Below are 24,107 nucleotides of genomic sequence, written 5' to 3'. Positions count from 1 at the left end.
CAGCCCCGTGGCACCAAGTCTCAGAGCCCGGGTCGATTGACTCAGGCTGCGGGGCTAAAAACCGCAAAATTCCAGCTCAGGCAGGAGCTCGGGCTCTGATGCGCAGTGAGCGGGAAGGATCTCACAGCCCAGGCTCGACCCTAACCTAGCACATGGACATTGCTATTTTTAGCCCCACAGCCCAAGCCAACGGACACGTGCTCAGACTCTGTGCTGTGGGGTTTTCTTTGTAGAGCAGACATCAGATGACAGAAGACAGTACACATGAACTAAAGGACTAGATTGTCCTTTCTCTGTCATGCTATTGCCACTCATCTGTTCCAACTTCCTCTCTTTAATTGACAAGTTGTGTGCAAGGGGCTGCAACTTGCTCAGCACTTTAGTTCTAAAATAGCTCTCCAGGTCCTGAAATGCAACATTTACTTCCTCTTCTAATCCAAACAAAGGAGCTCTGCAGAAAAGAGCATTTCCATCTCTTTCAAAGTATGTGCTGGATATGAACATTTGCTTTAGGATTTTAAAGTTACTGATGACAGCAATCACTGAGGCTCACATCCCCCATATGGAGAGTAAACCTAAAGAGATCCATCTCATGAAAATAACGACTTCCTTAAGCCCTATTTGTATTAGGATTTGGGGATCTCACTAAATCTGTGCTGGAAATATTTACCTGCTATTTAACTGTGCTTTTCAGCACAGTTACAGACAGTCTGACTGAGATTAGGGGAAAGAGGCCAATCACGCTTTCTGTAATGGCAATGGAAACAGTTTAACCTTGTATACATTAGCCTACCTATGCTGTTTTCAGCACCAGTTCAGGACCACCAGCTGCTTTCAGCAATAGGTCAGTTTCATGGTGTAGATGGGGCCAGAGAGACCAAAAGATCCCAAGCAATCATTTCTCCTCAGTCACCTGCCACAGTATTGTTTTTAAACACCAGCCATGACTTCCACTCAAGGAAAAGTGAAACAAACATAGCACTTGCAAAACAACAGATCATCCACTTCCTTCTCAGCAAGAGATGGTCGTTGCAGATATAACAATGCATTTAGAATTGCTGCTTTAAAAGAAGGAACTAATGAGACGTGTATGTTAGTGCAAGAGATAAGATAAGATCATGTTCTTTAATAATTAAGGACACTAAAAGCTCTTCTGTTTAAGCTCTGTCCAGCATGTATTAAAACATACCCGACTTTGCACTTTTATAGCAATCTCAAAGCACTTCACTAAAGGTGAGCAAATATCCTTGTATTTTTTGCAAAAGGGGAAACTTAGGCAGAGAGCGGTTGAGTGACTTGCCCAAAGTCAACTTAGAGAGTGTCAGTGGCGCAGTTGGGAATAGAACCCAGACTGCTTGGCAATCCAGACCCAAGCTTTAATGACTCAACACCACCCCATACCTTGTATGATTTAAAAGATGACATTGTGATAAATGGGAATTCCAAGAGCTTTGGCGCGATCTCTCTCAGGTGAAGTTTGGTTTACAGTTTGTTCAAGTGTTTGCCTGATCAGGGGAAAAACTAGTAGGTCTACACTTACCTCCAGGTCCGGCGGTAAGCAATCGATCTTCTGGGATCGATTTATCATGTCTTGTCTAGACGCAATAGATCGATCCCGGAAGTGCTCGCCGTCGACGCCGGTACTCCAGCTCGGCGAGAGGAGTACGCGGCATCAACGGGGGAGCCTGCCTGCTGCGTCTGGACCCGCGGTAAATGCGAACTAAGGTACTTCGAATTCAGCTAGAATTTGCGTACCTTAGTTCGAAGTGGGGGGTTAGTGTGGACCAGGCAGCAACTGATGCTGACAAGCTCTCACTATATTTTAGTTGAGTTCTTGCTCTTCCTAGTCCAACGATACCATCTCTTACCTCCCGTGCCAACAGTCCTCCTCACTGAGGACTGGTCACAATCCTCTCTAGGCAGGACATTTTGGAGCAGATTCCCACACTAGTCTCTTCTGATCTAGAAGCGAAAGATCTTGAACTTCAATCCCCACCATAGCAGCACATTGTGCTTCTCCAGCATTGGCCCCAACATAGCTGTTTCATCTTGCAGCACAGCTGTTGCAGAGGGTACACCCAAACTCAGTATCTGCCTTTCCAGCACCCATGTTACAATTAGTCATAACCCACTTAAGACAGAGGAACCAATTCCTCCTCCTAAAAAGGAAAGCAAAGCCCAAAGTGCCCATTTTGACAGAAGCAAAAGAGCAGTGGATGCAAACAAAAGCTTCCATCTGGCTATAAAATATACCACCTTCAAGCTGCAGAGAGAATTACATGGACCTCATTCAGGACTTTCCTCAAATAAAAACCACAGTTCCATATATCCACTAGTTTCACATAATGTAAGTGCATACACAGACCAACCTCTCTAGGCAAGAAGTGGCATATTAGCAATGTTTTCAATCAAGAACTTATGCATGGTCTCCCAATGTTTTATTTCTCAGATCTGCATCTAATATAGTTAGAGATGCAAAAAAACAGCATCAACTCCCATGATTGAGGTTTTACTTTTTCATCGCTCCAAACAGTAGTGTTAAAAGAGCTTATTGAGTCACCAATATCCCTTCACTAGATTCAACATTTTTATCCCCGCTCATTAGGTTTAAACTAATTGGTCAACACAATTCATCACTAATATTAACCCATTACTTCAACACTGTCTAGCAGGATAGATCTTCCACAGCTCCAGATATACCTTCCTTTCACAGGAGATTATCACAGACTTATGCTAACCATGTCATCTAATTTCAAGAGAAACATCTTCTATAGCTTCACCTTGGGATTTTACAGTTGTGCTGAGGTGGAATATTTTAGCTAAATTAAGACTCCAATCTTAATTATGAGAGCGTAGGTCCCATCATTGCAACTCATGAATAAAGACTTTGCGGGGGGAGGGGGGGAGGAGATCAGGCCCTCAGCATTCACATCTTTCAGGATCCCAATCCCTATACACGCATGAATTGTCACACTATCAGCCCCATTCACTCTTATTAATTGAACCCAATTAAGGTATTTTGAATTCTTTAAAGTTTTACACTCCAGTTTTTACTTTACAAAGTAGATTTTAATCAAGTCAAGGTTTTGTCACACAATACACTTAGAGATACACACACCAAACACTCATATTTCCTAAGATCTTCCAACACGGAAGAAAGCAGCAAGGGTACTGTGGTCTCAGAGGCAGTATTTTGGGCTTCAGTTGCTAGATGGTATGTAATGTGACAAGAATAGGAATAAAAGTTTTTCCAGTGATGATAGGAAGTAGTTCCTCTATACAAAGCTACCATAAAGCAAGATGAAAAAAGCATGAACTCTCCCCTCATCCCCCTGCTGTGTAAAATACTGGATTTTGCACATCTCCAGTAAGCCATGGGTCTAAAACAAAACAAAACAAAAAATCCATCTTTGTGGGGAGATCAGAAGATACTTAGCTTTATTCTTGGCAACACCACCTGCCAGTTTGCAGGATCATCAGCCCCCCCCCAAAAATCCATTAATTCTCCTCTTCCTGTTTCCAAGGAAAACATACCACTTGCTGGGGCTTGAGATGCAAAGATCTTCAGTTTCATCATAACATGCGTCTTCCAAAGGTACTTATAAGTAAGTACAATAATTTGCGTAGGACACTTCTAATCCAAATGCAGATAATGTGAACACGTTTTAATCTTTAGAAGAACTAATGTGTTGAACTGATTTTTCCAGCAGCTCAACCATTTTTATTCTATTATCCTGATGCACAAATACCTGCTGGTTTCAAGTAGACCATCACAGCAGCCAAATCAAACTAAAGCTTGCACCTGGGAAAATACTGCCTGAAGGAAAGCATCAGTATTCTGGCATTGCTAGGGGTAAACTGTTCTAATGTCGGCGTTTCAAGTCTAATTATTCACAAGAATATCATCCCTCAAAAGACACTTTCCCCGCCCCACACTGTCACAAAGGAGACCCAAATGTGAACATGCTTGCTCCGCAAGCTAGCAACAATCCAGTGCCCCAAACTATGAAGCTCGCACAGCCGAACTGAAACCTCTCACAGGCATGGGCAAGACATCCTAATAAAGTCTGCCATGATGAGATAAGGGAAACCACACAGAAGATACTTTATTACAGAAAGGCCTGAGCACAGAGTATTACCCCTCGTGGAAAGCTGGTATATAGCTCACCATATGTTTTCCCCCCCATGACTGAACAACAGTATGGCTTGGGGACATTTATGTTTGACAGATGGCCAAAACCAAGCGAGGAGGGAGAGCGTTGCTGCATTTTTCTTTTTAAAATCAGTTACCTCCCAGTAAAACATTTAGTGTTTTTACCATCAGCAGTAACTCCATAGTCATTGCAACCCATGATTTCCTTGAATTTTGACTAGTGTAGGAGCGCTAACTTCCCGTGTGCTTCAGTGGTTGACTTTCAGAAGGCTTTTAAAACAGGCTCAGTGGCAGATGTAGGAAAAGCATTTACACTTTCTACCCTGATTAAAAAATACCAAAAAAAAAAAAAAAAATCCTAAACACATAGGTAACTGTTTTCTCTAGGGATCACATTCTAAATCTGCCCTGTGTCAGGTCTGAAATAACCAGAACGCTACTGAGATGACATATTGCTGTGGCATTCACCATTGTGGTTGGCAAATTTATTTCAGAAGTAAAAATGGCCAAGGACAATATATTTTTGGGAATGGAGATTGGGGGGAAGGGGAAGAAATAAGATGAGAAATTGCTAGCCATAATGGCATATAGATTAATAGGGAAAAAATAAAAATTATGGCTAAGTGTGTAAGAAACATATATAGAAATAATGAGAGGCTGCCCTAGATTTAAAACAAAAAGCATTGCGGGGGAGGGCAAAATCAAGCTAATCACTTTATACAAGGATGATGCAGTTTTGTTTACTGATAAGATGGACTTTTTTCTTTTTAAAAAGCCCTAATATGAGTTAATTAACTAAAGGTTAAAGCCAAAAAAGATTTACAATAACTAATTCCAAAGACTCCAAGATACCGTATTTATTTTACTCACACAGACTTTCTAAATGGCGATACTAAAGCACAAAAATAATGCCACAGCAGTCATTGTTCCACTGTATCAAAACAGGGTTTGAGAAAGAATTCCAAGAGCCTGAAGCACACTTCCTCCTTCTAAGAGAAGGGCTATTCTCTGTTCAAGCCTCTTCTACACTGGTGCTAACACTACTTCAGCTCCGCTAGGGTTAGTTACGTTTGGCCCCATAATGCAGAGGACCCTCTGGCTGCCACTAGCATTTTAAGCGCGGTGTCAGTTAAAACTGCTCTGAGCAAGGTTAAGCAACACAGAGCCAGCTTTTCAATAGATTTTGAGGTGCCGGAAGATGGAGATAGGCTCCCAGGGGGATTTTTGACAATCTGGTCCACGTGCTTAAAATGCAGGTGGGCAGCTTGCAACCCATCTAGATTAGGGCTCCCAACTTTACTAACTTTGGTGGAGCTGAATCAGCCTGCGTGACAGTGGGAAATGTTTGCCAAGTTTCCCTAATGTAGACAAGCCCTATGTCTCCATGCCCATGCATCACTGTCACCCTCCAACCCTGAGCCCTACTGTAGGATGCAAAAGGAAAACCATTATTTCAAGATCTCAATATCCAGCAACTTCTCCTCCCCTGTAAGCAGTCTTGCCTCCCAGTACTTCAGTATCTCCTCTTTATATATGTACGGAATAAAGGTGCAGCTGACAAAACATTGGGAAAAATGATCAGGTGAGTGAATTTACTATACTGCACTGAATTCCAGGCCTCCGATTCTCATTAGAATCCTGTTTCAGGGGTGCTGAAGAAAACCTAATACTTACACATAATAATGAATCCCTAGTGTCTGAGAGGTGGAAAATTCTGACCCAAAGCAAACACATCGAAACCTTCCTAGTGGTGGCTGCAGCTTTGTAGCTCCAGACTTCCCAGACTAAGTGAAGATCTGAGACACATCCTAGCTCTAGATTTAGGGTCAATACACAACACTGTTTTGGGAGGTAATTTCCACCCTTGCTAGCACGTTCAGAAGCACCGGGTCAGTCAGACTTGCTCTGGAGAGGTTTAACTGACATCATGCTGCCAACAGCTGCCAGAGCACTCATCTTAAAATCCTGATGTGTTTGCATATGAAAGGTAACTCAAGTATGAGTCCCAAATCAATTTAGTATCATTTTGGACAAGATTACTTACGGTAATATACCACATGGCTATACGAATTGTTACAGAAGAACCTCAGACATTGGGAAGATGCGAACTCTAGGTGGTGATAAGGGAGAAAGATTTATGTAAGTCAGGAACAAGGCTTGTTTTAAGTACACAGCTTTTGAATAAAGACTACTTCCACCCCAGGAGCTCAATCTTCTATTTCCAGTTAATAAGGCATAACACCAGCCATTCAATGGAATTGCATTAACAGCATCAATTCATGCCACATTAAAATACTTTCTTGGCACAATTTATTTTTCTGACCCAAACAAAGAAGCCACTAGCAAGTTATTAACAATATTCTACCCTAAAGTGTCAGTTTAACAGCCCTATAAAAACATTTTCAGATTTAAGGAAACAAAAATGTGCATGCTATTGATATTAAAACTGCAGTTACTCTTTCAGGAGTACCAGCTGCTTTTTTGCAAAGCATTTGTAATGCATTAATCTATACAGTGAAGGACAAAAACTCAACTGAAGGCAGTAGATGGCTGTGTTGTTAGGCGCCGCTAACGGCTCAGAAAGAGAGGATTCTTTTACTTTCTTGTCCATTTCTGGATATATTATTCAAGCCCTTTTTAGAGTTATGTTCAGGCTGATCAACAAAAACTAAGAAGGGACTGTACATTTGTTTCTAAGTTGAAGTGAACAGAACTGGTGTAATTTAGGCTGAATTCCAGATGCTCAGTTTCAAACTACTTCTTGAATAATGCCCCTCAGCCTTTTCTTGTGTGCCTTTTCATGTTGGTGATCACTGGCACTGCTTTTGGCCTTGCTATCCCATACTGATGAAAGTAGGGAGAACAAGTAAAGGAACAGAATGGGATCTCAAATTGAACAGCCTCTTGCCAAAGTAGTGAAAATACCAATTCCCATTACCCCTGCTCCATTGATAGGTCTATCAGAATTTTATATTGTAAGTGCTTAATGGGAAGAAAGAATGCTCTTGAAAAGTATGAGTATTTATTAAAATAATTTCTGTTAAATATAAGGAAGAGTACTGCAGATTTAATTTCACATCTTGGCTATGCTCTGACAAAGGAGAAGTTACCAAATGCAGCAACTAGCTCCTGTCCCAAGCCAGGGATTAACTAATGCCCCTCCCAAACCTTCCCCTACCCTCCCACCCTCCAGCCCAACCCTTTCCATTTTATTTCCCAACTAGACAACACTGTTGGCAAATCAAGACAGCATGAAACTTACATCAGTAAAAAACAAACAAACAAAACATGAATTGTGCCAATGCATCAGGGCAACTATCCTATTAAATGATGTACTTCTCCACACTAGCATTTCTGCTTGGGAGCCAGCTGTACCTTTGTCACAGAGGATGATAGTTTTAACATTCTGAGTATGCTCTGTGGTGCAATTGTAAGAGCTGCAATGACACATACAAGAGATTCAACACCTGATTTTCCCCCCCCCCCAAGACTTCTTTTCAGGGACATCCCCCACAGGTTTGTGCAATGACACTCTAAGTACAATCCGATGCTTTAGCACAAATTACAATACCCATTTGAGCACAGTGTAAGGCATGTGGACAAGAAGAGACATCAGCAATATGCAGCAAGTGGGAAAGAATTCCAAAACAGCAGGGCAGCATTGGTACTTGAAGCTCCAGTTGGTTAGATTTTAACCCCACTTTGAATCCCTGATTCCTACCATTGAGGCCAAAATTCAGTTTCTATCATAGTGTTTCTGAGGCTGTTTGCTTTTGGCTGGGCGGTAAAGACCAATTCTTTGCGTTTCATTCTAATATAAAAGCAGAAATGTTGGCTGAATCTATAGGAGAAGGAACTGAGCACCAGGGATGTCTGAAGGTGATCAAAACTTTGCTCTGACCTTAAAATGTCACTGCACTAAGTTTCAGGGGCTTATGGGGGGGAGTAAACTGGCCCAGCCACTAGCATGGTCACAAAAATTTTTGTATTTAAAAAAACAAGGCAAACAGATTAATTATGAAACCCTCTTTTCACAAGTAGCCCAGGTTTTAAAAAATTCCCGCAAAATTAAAAAGTTAGATTCCTCCATCTAAAAAAATTGTTTATACATATGCGCTGAAAGTGACCACCACAGGTCTGAACAGCACCTTACAGTACAGACTAAGACTTAAAGAATTGATCTCACATTTGCAGTCTTTAATTAAAAAAAAGAAAAATGTCTGGCTATGGCTGGGATGACACATATGGGAACACGTCAGAACACAAGGCAGAGGCAAAACGAGCAGCGTCGCTCTCCAGGCCAGGGTAGCGGTGTAAAGGGAAAGGGGCACTTCATGCACAAAATGTATTTTACAAAATACATATCCAAAAAAAGCAAAAAACCCCACCTTGCACTAAACTGCAACACTCTTAACACTTGCTTTGCCACAGGCCGCTGCCCATGCCTTGTTCGACAGAGGAAGCATGTGAAAGGGGGTGGGAGAGGGAGGAGGGGGGAAATCCATGTTTCAGTCTATTTTCCAAAACTCTCTTTTATAGGGACGTCTTCAGTCATCTGATGTCAGAGACAGAGCTCTCGTTAGAGTCAGTGTATGAAGCGGTCATGACAGGAGTGCCGTTGTTTGCCAAACAGCCTTGTCTCAAGGTTTCAAAGTATGAGGCCTGCACTGGTTTGTGGGACTTCAGAACTTCTTTAGCATCTTCTATCTTAAACCATTCCCTTTTCCTTCCTGTGGGTAGAGAAATAAATTAGTAAACGCAGTAAGAGGACTAAAGATAGACATTTATCCCTTCTGTGAAGTTTTTGCTGTTAACTAGCATTCTGTCCATGTCAACTGTGATTAAAGTGGAACAATGAAGTGGGCTTGCAGCCCAATGCCAATTCAAAAATCTCAAGAGACTTCTCTCATTAGTCTTTTGATCTCATAGCGACTGAAGGGTCCCCCTAGCCAAGTATAACACAGATGCCTCCAACCTTCCACAAAAGATGTTCAAAGTAAGCCCACCATCCAATTGATGGGGGTTTCGGATCCGGAGATTTATTTTTTTAAATGTTATTTCCATGATTTTTGAGTGGGATAGAAAAATATAAAAACACCACCGATTTTAAGGGAATTCATAACAAATTTTGAACTTCATCTATCATCTAACAATTTTCTCTTTTTAAATGACATGCTCCTGAAAAGGAGGAAAAGATGGCACTCTCTGAAACCTGGCTTGGCATGAGAAAGTGCTTTTTCTTCAAGGCATCTCAATCCTCTTGTACAGCATTTGTCTCTTTGTATTGAGACCTCTCCTGAGGAGAGCCTGCAAGATGAGCCCAATTATATGTGGGTTTTTAAGAGTGTTAGCAAGCATCCTGCAGGAATTACATTGACAAACTCATTTTCGTTTGGGGATCTGATAAGGATTTAAACGCACCGCTTTCAGGAGTGAGTGGTCAAACAGAAGTGCAAGAATTAGACAAAACATGAGTCTCTATATAAACCCACCGAGATGACTCAAAGGACCAGGGAAGGAAGAAGGAATCAACAACATGATAATATTTTTGTTTTCAAAAGGACAAGTCAATAGAATTCAACTATTCTAACAATCACAGTAAAGGGCGGGGAGTTGGCATGCTTCTGTATGAGAGGGAAGACGTACACCAGTAATGCTAACAAGCATGAAGGTCTTACCAATATTGACAGAGTCCTCCCAGTCTTCCAACACGTCTGTGACAATAAGTGCATAAACATATGTTCTGTGTTTCCTGTCCCGATTCTGAAAGGCAAAATGGACAGGATTATGGCAGAGCAGCCAAGAAGACAACACCTAAATAAAATCCTAAACCCTGTTTTTTTTTTTTTTTTTGGGGGGGGGGGGGGGAGGGAGAGAGGGGGGATGGACAACTTAAAGCAGCCTCGAGAAGGTGGGATAGTGCAAGTCTTCCTTTAAGTAGTGACCTTATTTAGTCTACAAAACTACAATCAGTGGTCTCCCATTTCAAGATCAAGAAAGTTGTTCAGAAAGGGTTAGTGTGTATAAAATCAAGGGACTACAATAAGTGGCATTAGGATGAAGTAGCATACTATAGTCCACACACAATAAATAGGCCCAACACTATTACATGAAGTCGTGCTCTGTACTGCCGGTGAATGGCGTTATTTAATAAGAGATCTGATTTTGATTGCTGATGATCACCAGCTATCCCACCTGAAGTGGAAACTGAGCACTCAGCACCTCTGGGGCGGGGGGGGGGGATCAAGCTCCACACACACACACACACACACACACACGGTGCCTTCCCTCCAAACCTGGTTGTCTAGTTTGGCCAACATGCATACTGCTGCAAGCTTCGAAAAAAGTTTCACTAAAATGACATTTTTGCAGCAAGACTTTACAACCTGAACAGATATTTCAATAAACTTACCTCAAAAATTCCTACTAATCTTCCTAATGTCCCTTTCACTCCAGCCTACAGAAAGTACAAACAGAAGGAGGTTTAATGTTTTTAACTACAGCTCAGCTCATTTCCTTATTTCCAGTGTGACAGCAAGGTTTGTAAAAACAGGAAGCAAATGTTGAAAGCAGTCAATTCACATGAAAACAGTGTAATCACCAGAGGGATGATGTAACTGTAGCACGAGTCCCAAAAGCCTGGGATCCATTTTAGAGAGAAAAATCAGTTTGACAACTGCATATCGAGATACCCTCGATGATCCAACAGCTCTTATATGGCAAATTGAACAGAACAACATGCTCAGCACAGTTTGAGCCCAGATAAAACTTGCTTAAAATAAAGGGAAAAAGGCTGAAGATCTCTAAGATCTGCAGGCTTGGGTTTCAAAGCTGAAAATAAGTTTGTGTCAGATGCAAAAAGCAGTCTGCAGCAACACCACCTGTTCTACAGTAAGCTTTTATTTCCTTGCAGCTGAGCTGAAGAAAATGTGGGTTGGAATTTCAGTTGTTTTACTTTGGTCTACTTGGGTTCAAAGGCTGAGTCCATACTAGAAAACTTTAGAGTGAGAAACCTCAGGTAAAATCAATTGAATCCTATCTACAATACAGCTTCCATCACAAATACTGGTGGTGAATTACAAGATATGAAATTTGCTATTTTAGATAACGGCCAAATATATCCTTAAGGGCTTTTTGGGCAAAATGTTTGTTTTACCCTTTCCTTTACCCGCATTGTTGGGTATGTAAGTCTGTGGACTTAATTCTCTGCTATCTTATAACTACCATAGTAGTGTGGATGATCAAATTTATAGATTAAAAAGAAAATCGGACATGTATTTAAATTGGATTTGTTATTTAAATTAAGTAAAATTTTAAATACATATATTTAAATTAAATTTAAAATATCAACATATTATATGGCCTAACCTTACAATATCTATTACAATAATTTTAAATACATTAGAACAATTAAAAATAATCACAAGATTAAAATAATAGTTGCGATTAATCAGTTTTATTCATACTGTTACACAATAATAGAATACCCACTCAAATTATGCAAAAAGCAACAACAAGTCCTGTGGCACTTTATAGACTAACAGACGTATTGCAGCATGAGCTTTCGTGGGTGAATACCCACTTTGTCATGCGTCTGACTAAGTGAGTATTCACCCACGAAAGCTTATGCTCCAATACATTTGTTAGTCTATAAAGGTGCCAAAGGACTCTTTGTTGCTTTTTACAGCTCCAGACTAACACGGCTACCTCTCTGATACTTGACATTCAAATTATAAATATTTTGGATGTTTTTCTACATTTTCAAATATATAAAAGTACTGTAGTGCCATCCCTAGCATGAAAGTGCAACTTACAAATGTAGAATTATTATTTTTGTTTTGTTTGAGTGCAGTTATGTTAAAAAAAGGGGGGGGGTAAAACTTTAGAGCCCACAAATCAAAGCATGAAAGGGCATATGAATGTTGATGTGCCAGATGTGCTAAATACCTTGTAACCCCAGCTTTAAAGTACACAGGATTAGTTAGGGTAGTTTAAAATTTAGGGTTCCCCATTACTGTTTCTAACCTTCCTACCCTACCCTTCATTAGCAATTAATTTTGCTAGCAATGAAGGTTACAGCAGATTAAAAGTACATTTTAAGTTACCATTGATGTTTGCCACCTGCAGGTTCAAATCAGTTCTTATAAACACATGGGATCCTTACAGCTTCGGTTCAACAGCCTGGGAAATCTTTGTAGTCACATCCAATATTTAAAGTCGGAGTACTTGTATTTTTGTATATCCAGCGAATAAGGCATTTACATACCACGATGACTGTGATAAGCTAATTATAATTCAAGGTTAATTGTACTACAGTGGAACTGGAGACACGTGAAATTCAAATGCATCTGTGCAGACAGCAGATTTTCTAATTCTTCATATGCTCTATTCTTACATGTAAAACCAGTGTTGGAATTCACATCAAATATTTCATTAGCTGATGCAAGATAAAACAACCTCTCATAAAAGGATGAATTCAAATAGTGAGAGAAAAAAGTGAAAATGGCTGCACAAGACTATTATATTTAAATGTAGAACTGTGTAGAAACCAGAGTTTCTTTCCTGTAGGAAATTTCACATTTCATTCTGGATCTGAACAAAAAGTTAGAAATGCATTTTCCTATGGAATGGAAACAATTGAAAAAGTTCATTTCAGGAGACCTGAAATGGAATTTTTTCAACATTTCCAGCCAGTTCCCTTGCACCCTAGGGTGCCCGCCATCAGGCTGGCAGCCCAGAGAGCTGGGTAGCCAGCCACCTGAGAAGACTCGCTACCAGGTGGGAAGCCTAGGGAACTAGGTGGGGAGATAGCCAGCTGAGGTCCTGAAATCCTGGGGAGCCTGTCAGGTGGGCTGCCAAAGTTCCTGCAGGCCCAGGGAGCCACGAATCCGCAGCAGCCCAGGAGGTGGGCTGCAAAGGAGCCAGATGGATCTACCTGCTCAGCCAATTTACCACCTCCCTATATGTAGGAGGTGGATGCAGTTGTCCCAAAAATGTCTGGGGATCAATTCTCATCAGAAAAGAGCTCCTACTAGTGCCCCCATAACACAACAATCCAATTACTGCCCTTCAAAAACTTCTGAAATCAAGCGATGGGATGAATTATTTTAAGGCTTACAGAATAGTCCTGAGTTCCAGGCAAAACGGATACTCTGATAAGCCATCGCTTTGGACCAATGCCTCTGCCAAATTAGCGTTCCAAACTGGGCACCTCAGCTTCCCAAATCCAGTAACAGAATATGCCCATCATATGACAGGCCCCCAGGCTAGCATTTTAGCACGTACAAAGTAATTCTGTGATCATAAGACTGAGATTTCATATTTTCTGTAAGTATTATACACTGCACAATTATAACTGGCATATTGGAAGATAGCTAAGTAGCATTTAATGATTGCATTCGCTGGATTAAGAAGTTATAATCAGCTGCTGCAGTGATCATATAGTCCTCTACCAGGTAACTACACACAATAGATCACTCTTCTGAAGTTCATTCGAGAGGAGTCTTCATCATGTCAGCATTTGACAGATTGAGGGCAGAGGTGGAATCTGAAATCACTAGAAATACCACTGGGTGCTGCAGTGGTCAGCTGTTCCTGTAACCCTGCTCCTTTTGGCACTTGTGATGTTTATTGTTTGTTGAGCAGCATTCAAGGAGGCAGGTACTTCACTCAAAGCAACTCAACCCTGCTAGGCTGCCACAGTTTGAATTACAGTCTCATTCGGCAGCAATACATGTGAGCAAGCAAACACCAGCTGAGCAAGAGGGGATTATCTCAGCCAGCCCAAACCAGTTTCTTCACTGCAAATGGAGTCCATGCCAAGGCTTCCTTTCAACCACTGAGCTGTCATGGAAAGAGAGCAGCTTCTCCAAGGCTCTCAGCTGCCAGAAAAAGGGAGGGTCAATGCAGATTTATTTTAGGATTTGAAAGGTGAAGCCATGGATCTGCTCAACGAACCTTTGACTTCAATATCAAATAGCTTAATTATTAATAGCGATCTGGTCATAAAGCAGGGCTGTGTCCCCAAGTAGAACATGTTTCACTAGCCTGGTTAAACTCTATCATTTGTCTTTTGCCAGCATCATATTTTGCTATAGTCTTGATTATTAGTAGCTCAAGTTCAGTGTGCCATGTTACAGCTTGGGAACAAGAAAACTGAGTAGTTTCTCCTCTATTTCAAAGATATGAGCAGATGGAAAATGCTATCTTCATAGAAAAACACAAACAAAAGAACACCCCAACAAAAATAGACCTCAGAAGAACTAGTGGCTTTGGGAAGAGAGGTTCTTTTTAAAACATAACCATTTTATTCTTTCCATGGTATGCAGGCAAATAATTGCTATAAGAGACAGCTGGGTGCTGCCAAGGATTTTCACAAGCACAATTAACCCCACCTGCATTTGAAACCAAATGCCATGGGCCTAGTTATACAATGGAGGTGAACAAAGTACAAAGTTCAATACCCTGCTCCACAATCCTCCTCACTACACAACTGGGGGAAGGAAGACAATCTCAGCTCTAACCTTATCTGACTTTCAGCACAAAGCATAATATGAGGGGAAGCAGGAGTAGAAATTTTTGAAAAAAACTCTCAAGCGTTCTTCAAATACTTGCAATATTTTAGTTGAGTTTTAAATACTTCAAAGGTACATGAACCCGCTTCTTTAACAGGAATAAAGTAGGGTGCCAATGTGCGGTTAGTTCATTTAAAAAATGGCAGTTATTTCCTAATACAGATCTTTATGGAAGAGTTAAAAAGGAAAGACATTTTGATATTAAGAGGCTTAGAGTGTATACAGCGGGTGGTATACATAAGGATTTTTAATTCTGATATGTAGATTTTGAGGACCTCTGAATAGATACACAGAAACTGCTGTATTAGACCAGACCAGGAGACCACTTAGTCCAGCATCTTGTCTGACAGCAGACATTTCCAGATGCTTCAGAAGACAATGCAAGAAATTCCATAGTTGACAAATATGAAATAATTTGCCTATGGGGGAAGTTTCCTCCAAACTCTCAACAGTTAGCTGTTGACTTATGCCCTGTAGCATGATGGTTTATAACCCTTATAAAAACATTTTAAGTGTTATTTTATGCAATTGTGGACCTCCTTGTTATCTATATGAACATCTAATCCTTCCCAAATCCCTGAACAGCTCATGGCTTCAGTTAATCTGTGGAGCTCACTGTTAGATATCATGCATGTTATGTAAAATAATATTCTTTTATCAGTTTTTAATGTGTTGCCTTTAAATTTAATTGAATGTACCTCATTCTTCTAACTGAAGCAGCATCTACAGGAGTGCTCAATTTATTTTTTCTATAGAATTCTGTATACCTGTCACCTCTCCTTCCAGAACAATCCCGTATGAGGGGAGCGCTAAATGATAAGAAGTCTTTCCATGCCTCTAATTATTTTCATGACCAGTCTCTGGATATCCACACAGGATTTAAAAAACAAAACAAAACACACAAAAAAACACACACCTGTTTATTGGGCCAAAACACTATTTTAATTTGTTCCCCAATAAATGGGCCTCAATGATTTGAAAGGTACCATTAAAATCTTCTATACCAACTCATGGACAATTCTGTAAGGACACGTCTTTTCTGAAGCTCTGTTTTTTTAAGAAACTGCATTTTATTAACTATACAATGTAAAATTCAACTTAAAACAATAGAGCTTCATTTTAACTTCTTTCAGTTAAAGGTCTCGGACAAAAGGCAGTGCTTCTCTTGAACAAGAGAGCCTTTTTTAAACAACTGTACTACCTTTCTTCTCAATTCCTATTTTCTTCCACTGTCTAACTTTGGCATCATGCATGACCCTTCCCCTTTCTTCTCCTCCCACAACTATCTCGTCTTCAAACCTATTTTTTCGTTGTCTTCACATCACACCTTCATTTCCTCCCACCTAACACTAACAAAACATTATTTTCTTATTTTAAAAAAAAAAACAGGATACCTGCATTATATTTGGGGTGTGTGTACAAGAGAAGTACCAGCAACCATTTGAAAAGACATTTTAAATTCTAGTAACAGTAGCCAGGAACTGTATCACTTTATTAGATACAAAACAAACAGGACACAAAAGACTACTGAAAGTGAAGGCTGTATGGGGAATGGAAGATTGTCTCTTCACAGCAAGAAATGAGATGGGACAGTCTTAAACTTAAACCACTGTTTAGCTTTTTTGGGACCTATGAGACATACCATGTCCATATTACTAAAGAGAATTTATGTATTTTGCACAGTTAGATGAAGGAAAAAGATTATCATTAGACATATATTTGTAAGTTTCTTAAATAGATACCAAGACCCCCATTCAATCTTAATTCCATTTGTGATGAGAATATTCTGTTCTGTGCCCAACATATATCCTGTAGTGTTCAATTTAGAAGTTATACATTTATAGAACTGTAGTCAGTTCTCTATTATACATGAGCTTTGCACTTTGCTTTAAATGATTTTTACCCTTAAGGATATGAAGATAGAAAAGTACAGTAACAGACAATGTCACTAAAAATGCAAGCACTATTAGTACCTCTAATAAATTGCAGGTATACTGAAAAATGAACCAACAGACTGAAAATATTTTTCACAACATGCAGATTATTTTGGCAGCAGGGGAAGGAAAGGAAAAACAAGAATGGAAAAGGATATGAAAATAGAGCCAACTACCGACCATAGAGTGATTCCAGGTGTTCTGTTCTTGTTGGGTACATACCTCTTCACAGACTTCCCGCACAGCAGCCACGTTGGGCTCCTCCTCGGGCTCCATGCCACCTCCTGGGACAATCCATCTGTCTGGATGGCGACTACTGCTCACCAAGAGCACCTGCCAACGAAAAGGGTTATATTTCAAAGCAAAACAGAGTGCAACTGATATGTGTACTCTCATGTAGTATGCTTTTGTGGGACCTGGCTTAAAAAAATATAAGTTCTCATATATGACCCCTAAAACTGGTCAAATTGGGGTTCTGAAAAATATTCTGCTTCTTCCTTCTGAGGCCGAGCTTTCCCTAACCCCATCCTATTTAGACAGTTGCACATACTCTCTATTTAGTAAGCTACTCCAAGTTCTCCAAACTACTCCAACCACTACTACTCTGGAACAAGGATACTCAAATCTTGAAAAGACAAAATAAATGGAGGCTGAGCACCACAAAATTAAGGTGAGCAATTTCACATAGCATCAAAGCGCATCATTGCAAGTCAAAAGAACAGGAGTACTTGTGGCACCTTAGAGACGAACAAATTTATTTGACCATAAGCTTTCGTGGGCTACAGCCCACTTCATCGGATGCATGTAGTGGAAAATACAGTAGGAAGACACACACACACACACACACACACCAATGGGTGTTACCATACACACTATAAGGAGAGTGATCAGTTAAGGTGAGCTATTATCAGCAGGAGAGAAAAAGAACTGTTTGTAGTGGTAATGAAAATGGCACAAATTGGACACCATTAAATTAGGCTTGAATAAAGACTGGGAATGGATGGGCCATTACACAAAGTAAAACTATTTCCCCATGCTTATCTTTCCCCCCCTATGGTTCCTCACATCTCCTTGTCAATTGCTGGAAATGGGCCATTTTCATTACCACTATGAACAGTTCTTTCTCTCTCCTGCTGATAATAGCTCACCTTAACTGATCACTCTCCTTCCTTATAGTGTGTATGGTAACACTCATTGTTTCATGTTCTCTGTGTATGTATGTATATATATATCTTTCTACTGTATTTTCCACTACATGCATCTGATGAAATGGGCTGTAGCCCACGAAAGTTATGCTCAAATAAATTTGTTAATTTCTAAGGTGTCACAAGTACTCCTGTTCTTTTTGTGGATACAGACTAACACAGCTGCTACTCTGAAACATTGCAAGTCAATATCATATACTGTTTAAACTTCAAGACATCACAATACAGTATCCAACAGTCAAGACGCTTTACCACTACTTTGCACCTGTCCACACCTACATTAAAAAAAAAAAAAAAAGTCCCGTTTCATGTAAAGTTGGTTGGGCACAGAATTAAGGTAACTTGCCCTTGTAAACTGCTAATTTTGATAGTTTAATGGAAAGATTTTCAAGTTGGATGCCCAACTTCCCTTTTGCCTTTGAAAAGTTTCCCCCTGAATGTACACTCTATGCAGTACTGCACTAAGAGAATAAACATGTTAGGCAAGTAATTGCACACCTTTTATTTAAAATTACACGTGTATCCCAACTCTTATACCGCTTTCTGGCTTCTTCTGACCCTTGGGACTGACAGGAAGGGATCCTAGCTAATCCTGTCCATTCTCTCCCTGCTGCCTTGTGGATCAGGCACCATAAGAGGCAGTCCTGTGATCAGCACTCAGTTTCCTCTGCCTCAGATAGGATAGAATATAAAAACAAAACAAAAAAACAAACCACCACACCACCAATTAGATCTGTGAAAAGCAATATCTGAAATGTCTGAGTTTCATCAGGCTAGAAAGAGTAATATTATATACATATATACGCACACACACACGTTCCCATTTCAACAGAGTTGAGCTTGTGAACCAGCAAAATAGGTTTGAACATAACTTGAATTGCTCCTACTCAGATTTCTCCTAAATATGTATTTTTGAGGTGGTTCTTTGGAGCACCTTTTACTCTAATGTTCTGCTATGAAATATAATGTGGTTTTATTTGTTTGCTTATCCTCTCCCATAAACAAATGCTAACTGTTAATCCCAGATGGCTGAAAGTTCCCCCAAGGAATACCTGGACATTGTGTTTACTGAATCTGGCTGCGATTCATCCACAAGAAGACAGACAAGCAAAAACAAAACCTGTAGACTTACCCGTGATGTTTATTCACTCATTCCACTCCAAGCCATCATGTTACATATCTCTATTTTACTGGCACAATTACCAAAGTAGCTCTGAACTAATGCAACCGTTCCGCAAACTTTCCGACACAACAGTCCAATTAGGTTACAGGCCAACTGTAATAGTTTCACTCAAACATTTCAGAGCTAAGCTGCAGAAAAGACTAAGCCTATGCCTTACTGTGTAAATGCTGATTTACATATATTTAGTAAGAATTGAAAGATTAAAGCAAATTAGCATGAGAAATTCTACATGCATATGACTGTACATATGGCATTCAAAAAATCACATTTGTGTGAAAGCAAACTTAAGACTTACAGAGTTCCATCCACTTTTGACAGTTTATACAGTCTTGTCTAACTGATCAATTTGCAAAATAATGTTCTTTTTCTGTTAGCTAAAAAGCTTACTCACAAGTTACACTAATATTACATAAAAACTATGTTAAAAGAACATTAAGATTGCAAAATCAAGCACTCAAAAGTTCAGGAATGCCAGAATTAAGGTTGCCTGTGAGATCTTAATTCAGCTCTCTCGTGTGTTTGCACTATTACACAATCTTTAAATGTGTGATCATATACCATTTTTTCCACAGGACTCTTGCCTCATTTCAGTGCACACTTATCGAGCAGTTAGTCAATATTTTCAAAAGCTCCCTGATCTCAGTTCCAGTAACCTGACCCAGACCCAGCACCGCCCACAGCAACCCAGAGCGGCAATTACAGGTAAAGTCCTGCTCAGCCCCAAACTGGAATGTGCCCAGTGCAGACAGAATCTTTCTGGAATTTAGCTGCTAAAATCTAAAGTCTATCCTGAGCATAAGCAAATTCCAGTTTATAAAAAGCTTATAACCTAGACAAATTCAGGCAGACTTTCACAGGGGTGGCAAAAGGAACACCCCGACACACAAACCACCAGCCCCCCCCGTGAAATTTCTAGTCCCTACTGCAAAGCATGGGGCAACAGAGTGTCTAAGAAATGGTCATCACAATTTAACAAGGGCAAAACATTTTCCTCTAGCCTTGTTCCCAGAAACAGCAAAACTATTCTGGCTGAATTTTCTAAAATACTTCAGCATGAGGCAGACACCCAGAAAGGAAAATTTCAGTCCAAACAGTTAAGACAAAGTTATAAGCAACTGAAAACAGGGTCATGATGGGAAGCATCAGGAAACCTTAAGAACAGTTGGTGAAAGCAGACCCACCGATAATAGATACAGTGAGCCCATTTTTTGAATTTGTTCAAATAGTGAATACAAAGATATTCTGTATTCTCTTAATATTGACACCTCCTCGTCAATTATTGGGAATGGACAACATCCACCCTGACTGAATTGTTAACACTGGTTTTCCACTTGTAAGGTAACTCCCTTCTCTTCATGTGTCAGTATATTTATGTCTCTTCCTCCATTTCAAAGAGAAAGTTGTCATGATTTACCCAAAATTAAAGAGGAGCAATGGGAAGAAAGAAGGGAATATCTATTTTCTAGTCAGGGTAAAATATACCTGTCCTCAGTAGCTACTAATTTCAATTTGTAGTGCCATCTCCAAAACAAAACCTGAGGCAGACCCCTGGAATATCAATAGAGCATACTCACTTGTGGTCAATTTGCAGTTGTGAGGAAATTCAAATAAAAAGCTACTTTATCACAGTACTAAAGGTTTGTAAAAAACAGTTTGACAGTGCAGATCAAGGCAGTGCCCTAATTAACACCCGACTCCTAATGCTGACCTTTTAGATGTGAACAACAATTTTACAGCACTTAAGTTAGCTTCACTCTTTAATGCAAGTCAGAATACCCTTAGTAATGGAACAACTGGACAACCCTCAGTGAGAAGCAAAGTCCTGTCATTCTCACACTCTAGCATAGTTTGAATGCAAGAGGAAATACCCTCACAGGAGGAGGAAACATGCTCTACAGGGGCATCATTTTTGACTACTTTAAACAGGATATTGCCACTAATCAGCTCTTACCAGACAAAAACCTAGATCAAAGTGAAGTTGTGACATTGTTGTGTTCTTTGAAAGCAAACAGGATGTACACAGGGAAATTAATACATCTAAAAAGCTGTACTCCCCAGTATAAGCATGAAGCTCAAAGGTCTCAAGTAAACTGGTTAGTATGATCCAAGACTGCATGTAAACAGAGAAATAAAGACAACTTTAACGTTTTACAGTCTGCTTGGTAACCAATAAAAATAATTAAATAAATAAATAAATAAATAAAATCACACCTACTGTAAAGTAACATTTTTCTGTAAATCATTAAGAAATACTTGGGAGGAAGGATAGGAATGCCACATACAAGATTGAAACTCGAAAAATCCACCTCTGAGTGGAAAGCTTTGCCAGGCAAGTGTAGAAAACTAAGCCATCAATTTCTACAGAATTCAGTTTTTAAACAATTACGTTTCTAGTCATTATAGTATGAGGATAAGCTTCAAACCATGTACTGCATTAATTTAATTATTTGGTAATGTAAATAGGACCCAAATGTGCAGATGAAAGGTGGTTTTTTTGTGAAAGATGCAGGTGCCTCAATGGAGATTCTGTCCATTCTCTTGCCCCACCTTCACATGGTTTTAAAATGTACAAACTTGTGCAAAGCTCTAAAGGGAATATTTATACTTTAAAACTGGTGTCCCCGAACAAAGGATTCACAAATGAATTAGTACATGTCTCTTCCCCAGCCTAAACAGCAGCACTGAAAAGCCTCTGACATCTTCCCAGAACTGAGTATTTTTGTGTTAACTCTCCTGGTCTGTAGAGAAAGCAATGGTAAACAATTTCTCAACATTACTTCTGTGCTATATTAGTTACTGGCCCACGCAGCTGAAGTGCAATCTTTCATCTATAGTCCTATACTCATTTTTGGCTTGCTGTGGCCTTCATTCTGTACTTCTAAGACCAAGGCTAAGAAAATTTAACTCCTGGCCCTTCTGTCACTAGTCAAAATGTCAACTGAAATACAATATATATTTCGGTAACATGATGTAGTTTTTACAGCATTTCTTCTTTCCTCAAAAATAAAAAATTAAATGTTCCTGATAGTGCAATGCAGGGCTGCCCAGAGGGGGAGGGCAAGGAGAGCAATTTGCCCCAGGCCCCGGGCCCCACAAGAATATAGTATTCTATAGTATTGCAACTTTTTTTTTTTAATGGAAGGGGCCTTTGAAATTGCTTTGCCCCAGGCCCCCTGAATCCTCTGGGCGGCCCTGATGCAATGCACTGCCAAGAGGCCAACAGTTATTATCCACCTTATCTTTCAAAACACACTGCTTTTATGTTTGAGATAGTAAAATCTATAGCCTCAGTTTTATAGTAAAGTTAACAAGGGAGTAGGGAGGCTTGTAGATTAGACCCCCAGAGCAGCCAACTAGCACTTCTCTTTTTCTATTGCCCAGACAACCCTGCAGGGAAGGGGGCCTCACGTGGCTTTAGGAGAAAGCCTGGCTCTCTTTCCATTCACTGTCAAAAAGCAGCTGTAATTAAAACAAAATCCCTCCTCTGATCCCCCCCTCCCCATTCTCTAACACAGTCCTTTAAAAAGCATAAGCATTTCAAGTAGAGTTACTAAAATATGGAGGTTTGCCATCGAACATCTGTATTACAAGAAATAAATATAGAATTCTATAAAGAACAAAGGCTTCTCCCAGCTTGATTTATCAAAACCAATAGGGATTACAAAGAAAATGCCTGGCACTGATATTCCTATAACTCTTCCTCCTCCCACCCGCACCCTCACTTCCTGGCAGTATTCCTTTTCTGCAGTGAGATCATGGGGGTGGGGAACAGTACTTCTTGCAAGCAATCTGGCTAAACAGTAGGGTTGCTGTAGAAAGGTCTCTCCACTATGCAGCAGACCCGAACGTAGCACATGACTGACACGCCAAAATGAAGATCTTTGCCCTTTATAGAACCATAGAAAATAAAACCATAGCAGAAGAATTAACCTGATAGCAATGGCAGCCTGGTATTTAAGATGTAGCTTTGCTAGTAAGAAAGGAGTGAAAGAAGAAGTCATCAAGCTTAACCAATCTCATGACAAATCAAAGGGCTCCATTAGCAGCTATGTATGTACTCGCACTACTTAAACACTGCTTAAAATTCTGAAGTTTGTGCTATTTTCTTAAGAAATACAAGTGTTTTTAAATGTTTCCCCGCCTCTAAGAAATTTGAAAGTAAGAACTCTATCCCTACAATTTTTGTTATTTTCTATTTTTACCACAGTTTCTAATGCAATTAAAATTAACAATTTTGAAACAAACTCTGACATTAGCACAGTTCTGGGAATAAGACTGGTTAATGAACTGCTGTTGCAGAGACAGGAGAGAGAAAGCAGGAACACAAACATATTACAGTATCACTTCGCTCTCCCTCTCAAAAAACCCCACCACCCCAATGGCTACAGTTTTTTCCTCTAATTTGTTATTAATCAAAACAGGCAGATATGGGGATTATTACAAGAATCAAAAGGTGAGTAAGGAAGAGTTAAAACGGGAGGCTACAATAGGTCATACTGAAAAGTCAACTGTCAGGCTGAAAGGAAGTTACTACTGGAGTTCCTCAAGGGTCAGTCTAGGGACCAATCTTATTCGACATTTTCATTAATTACCTTGGCACAAAAAGTGGGAGTGTGCTAACAAAATCTGCAGATGACACAAAGTTGAGAGATATTGCCAATATGGAGGAGGACTGGAATATCATACAAGAGGATTTGGATGACCTTGAAAACTAGAGTAATAGAAATGGGATGAAATTTAATAGTTCCAAATGCAAGATCATGCACTTAGGGACTGACAAACAAAAATTCTTGCTATAAACCAGGGACGTATCAGTTGGAAGCAACCGAGAAGGAGAAAGTTCAGCCGATCACAGGATGACTATGAGCCGCTAATGTGATATGGTCGTGAAAAAAGCCTATGCAATCCTAGGATGCATCAAGCAACATATTGCCAGTAGAGATAGGGAGATGGTATTACCATTAGACAAGGCACTGATGAGATCTTGATGAGATATGATTGCTCTCTATAAATATATCAGAGGGATAAACACCAGGGAGGGAGAAGAGTTATTTAAGT

General features: G+C 39.9%; 1 protein-coding gene across 1 annotated transcript in view; it reads right to left on the bottom strand.

Moving 5' to 3' along the window:
• Nucleotides 1-6,268: 6,268 nt before the first annotated feature.
• The window catches only part of NUDT3 (nudix hydrolase 3), a 35,492-nt gene continuing 17,653 nt past the window's right edge, over nucleotides 6,269-24,107 (bottom strand). Inside the window, exons 2-5 of the mRNA XM_054027701.1 lie at nucleotides 16,884-16,994; nucleotides 10,566-10,610; nucleotides 9,832-9,916; nucleotides 6,269-8,883 (exon numbers count right to left, since the gene is read on the bottom strand). Coding sequence (XP_053883676.1) covers nucleotides 8,705-8,883; nucleotides 9,832-9,916; nucleotides 10,566-10,610; nucleotides 16,884-16,994 — 420 coding nt within the window. The 3' untranslated portion in view covers nucleotides 6,269-8,704. The remainder of the gene's footprint in view (nucleotides 8,884-9,831; nucleotides 9,917-10,565; nucleotides 10,611-16,883; nucleotides 16,995-24,107) is intronic.

Source organism: Malaclemys terrapin, chromosome 4 (assembly GCF_027887155.1).
Source record: "Malaclemys terrapin pileata isolate rMalTer1 chromosome 4, rMalTer1.hap1, whole genome shotgun sequence".
Taxonomy (NCBI): domain Eukaryota; kingdom Metazoa; phylum Chordata; order Testudines; family Emydidae; genus Malaclemys; species Malaclemys terrapin.
The sequence above is the reverse complement of the archived record's forward strand: the minus strand, read 5'-3'. Positions and strand labels throughout refer to the sequence as shown.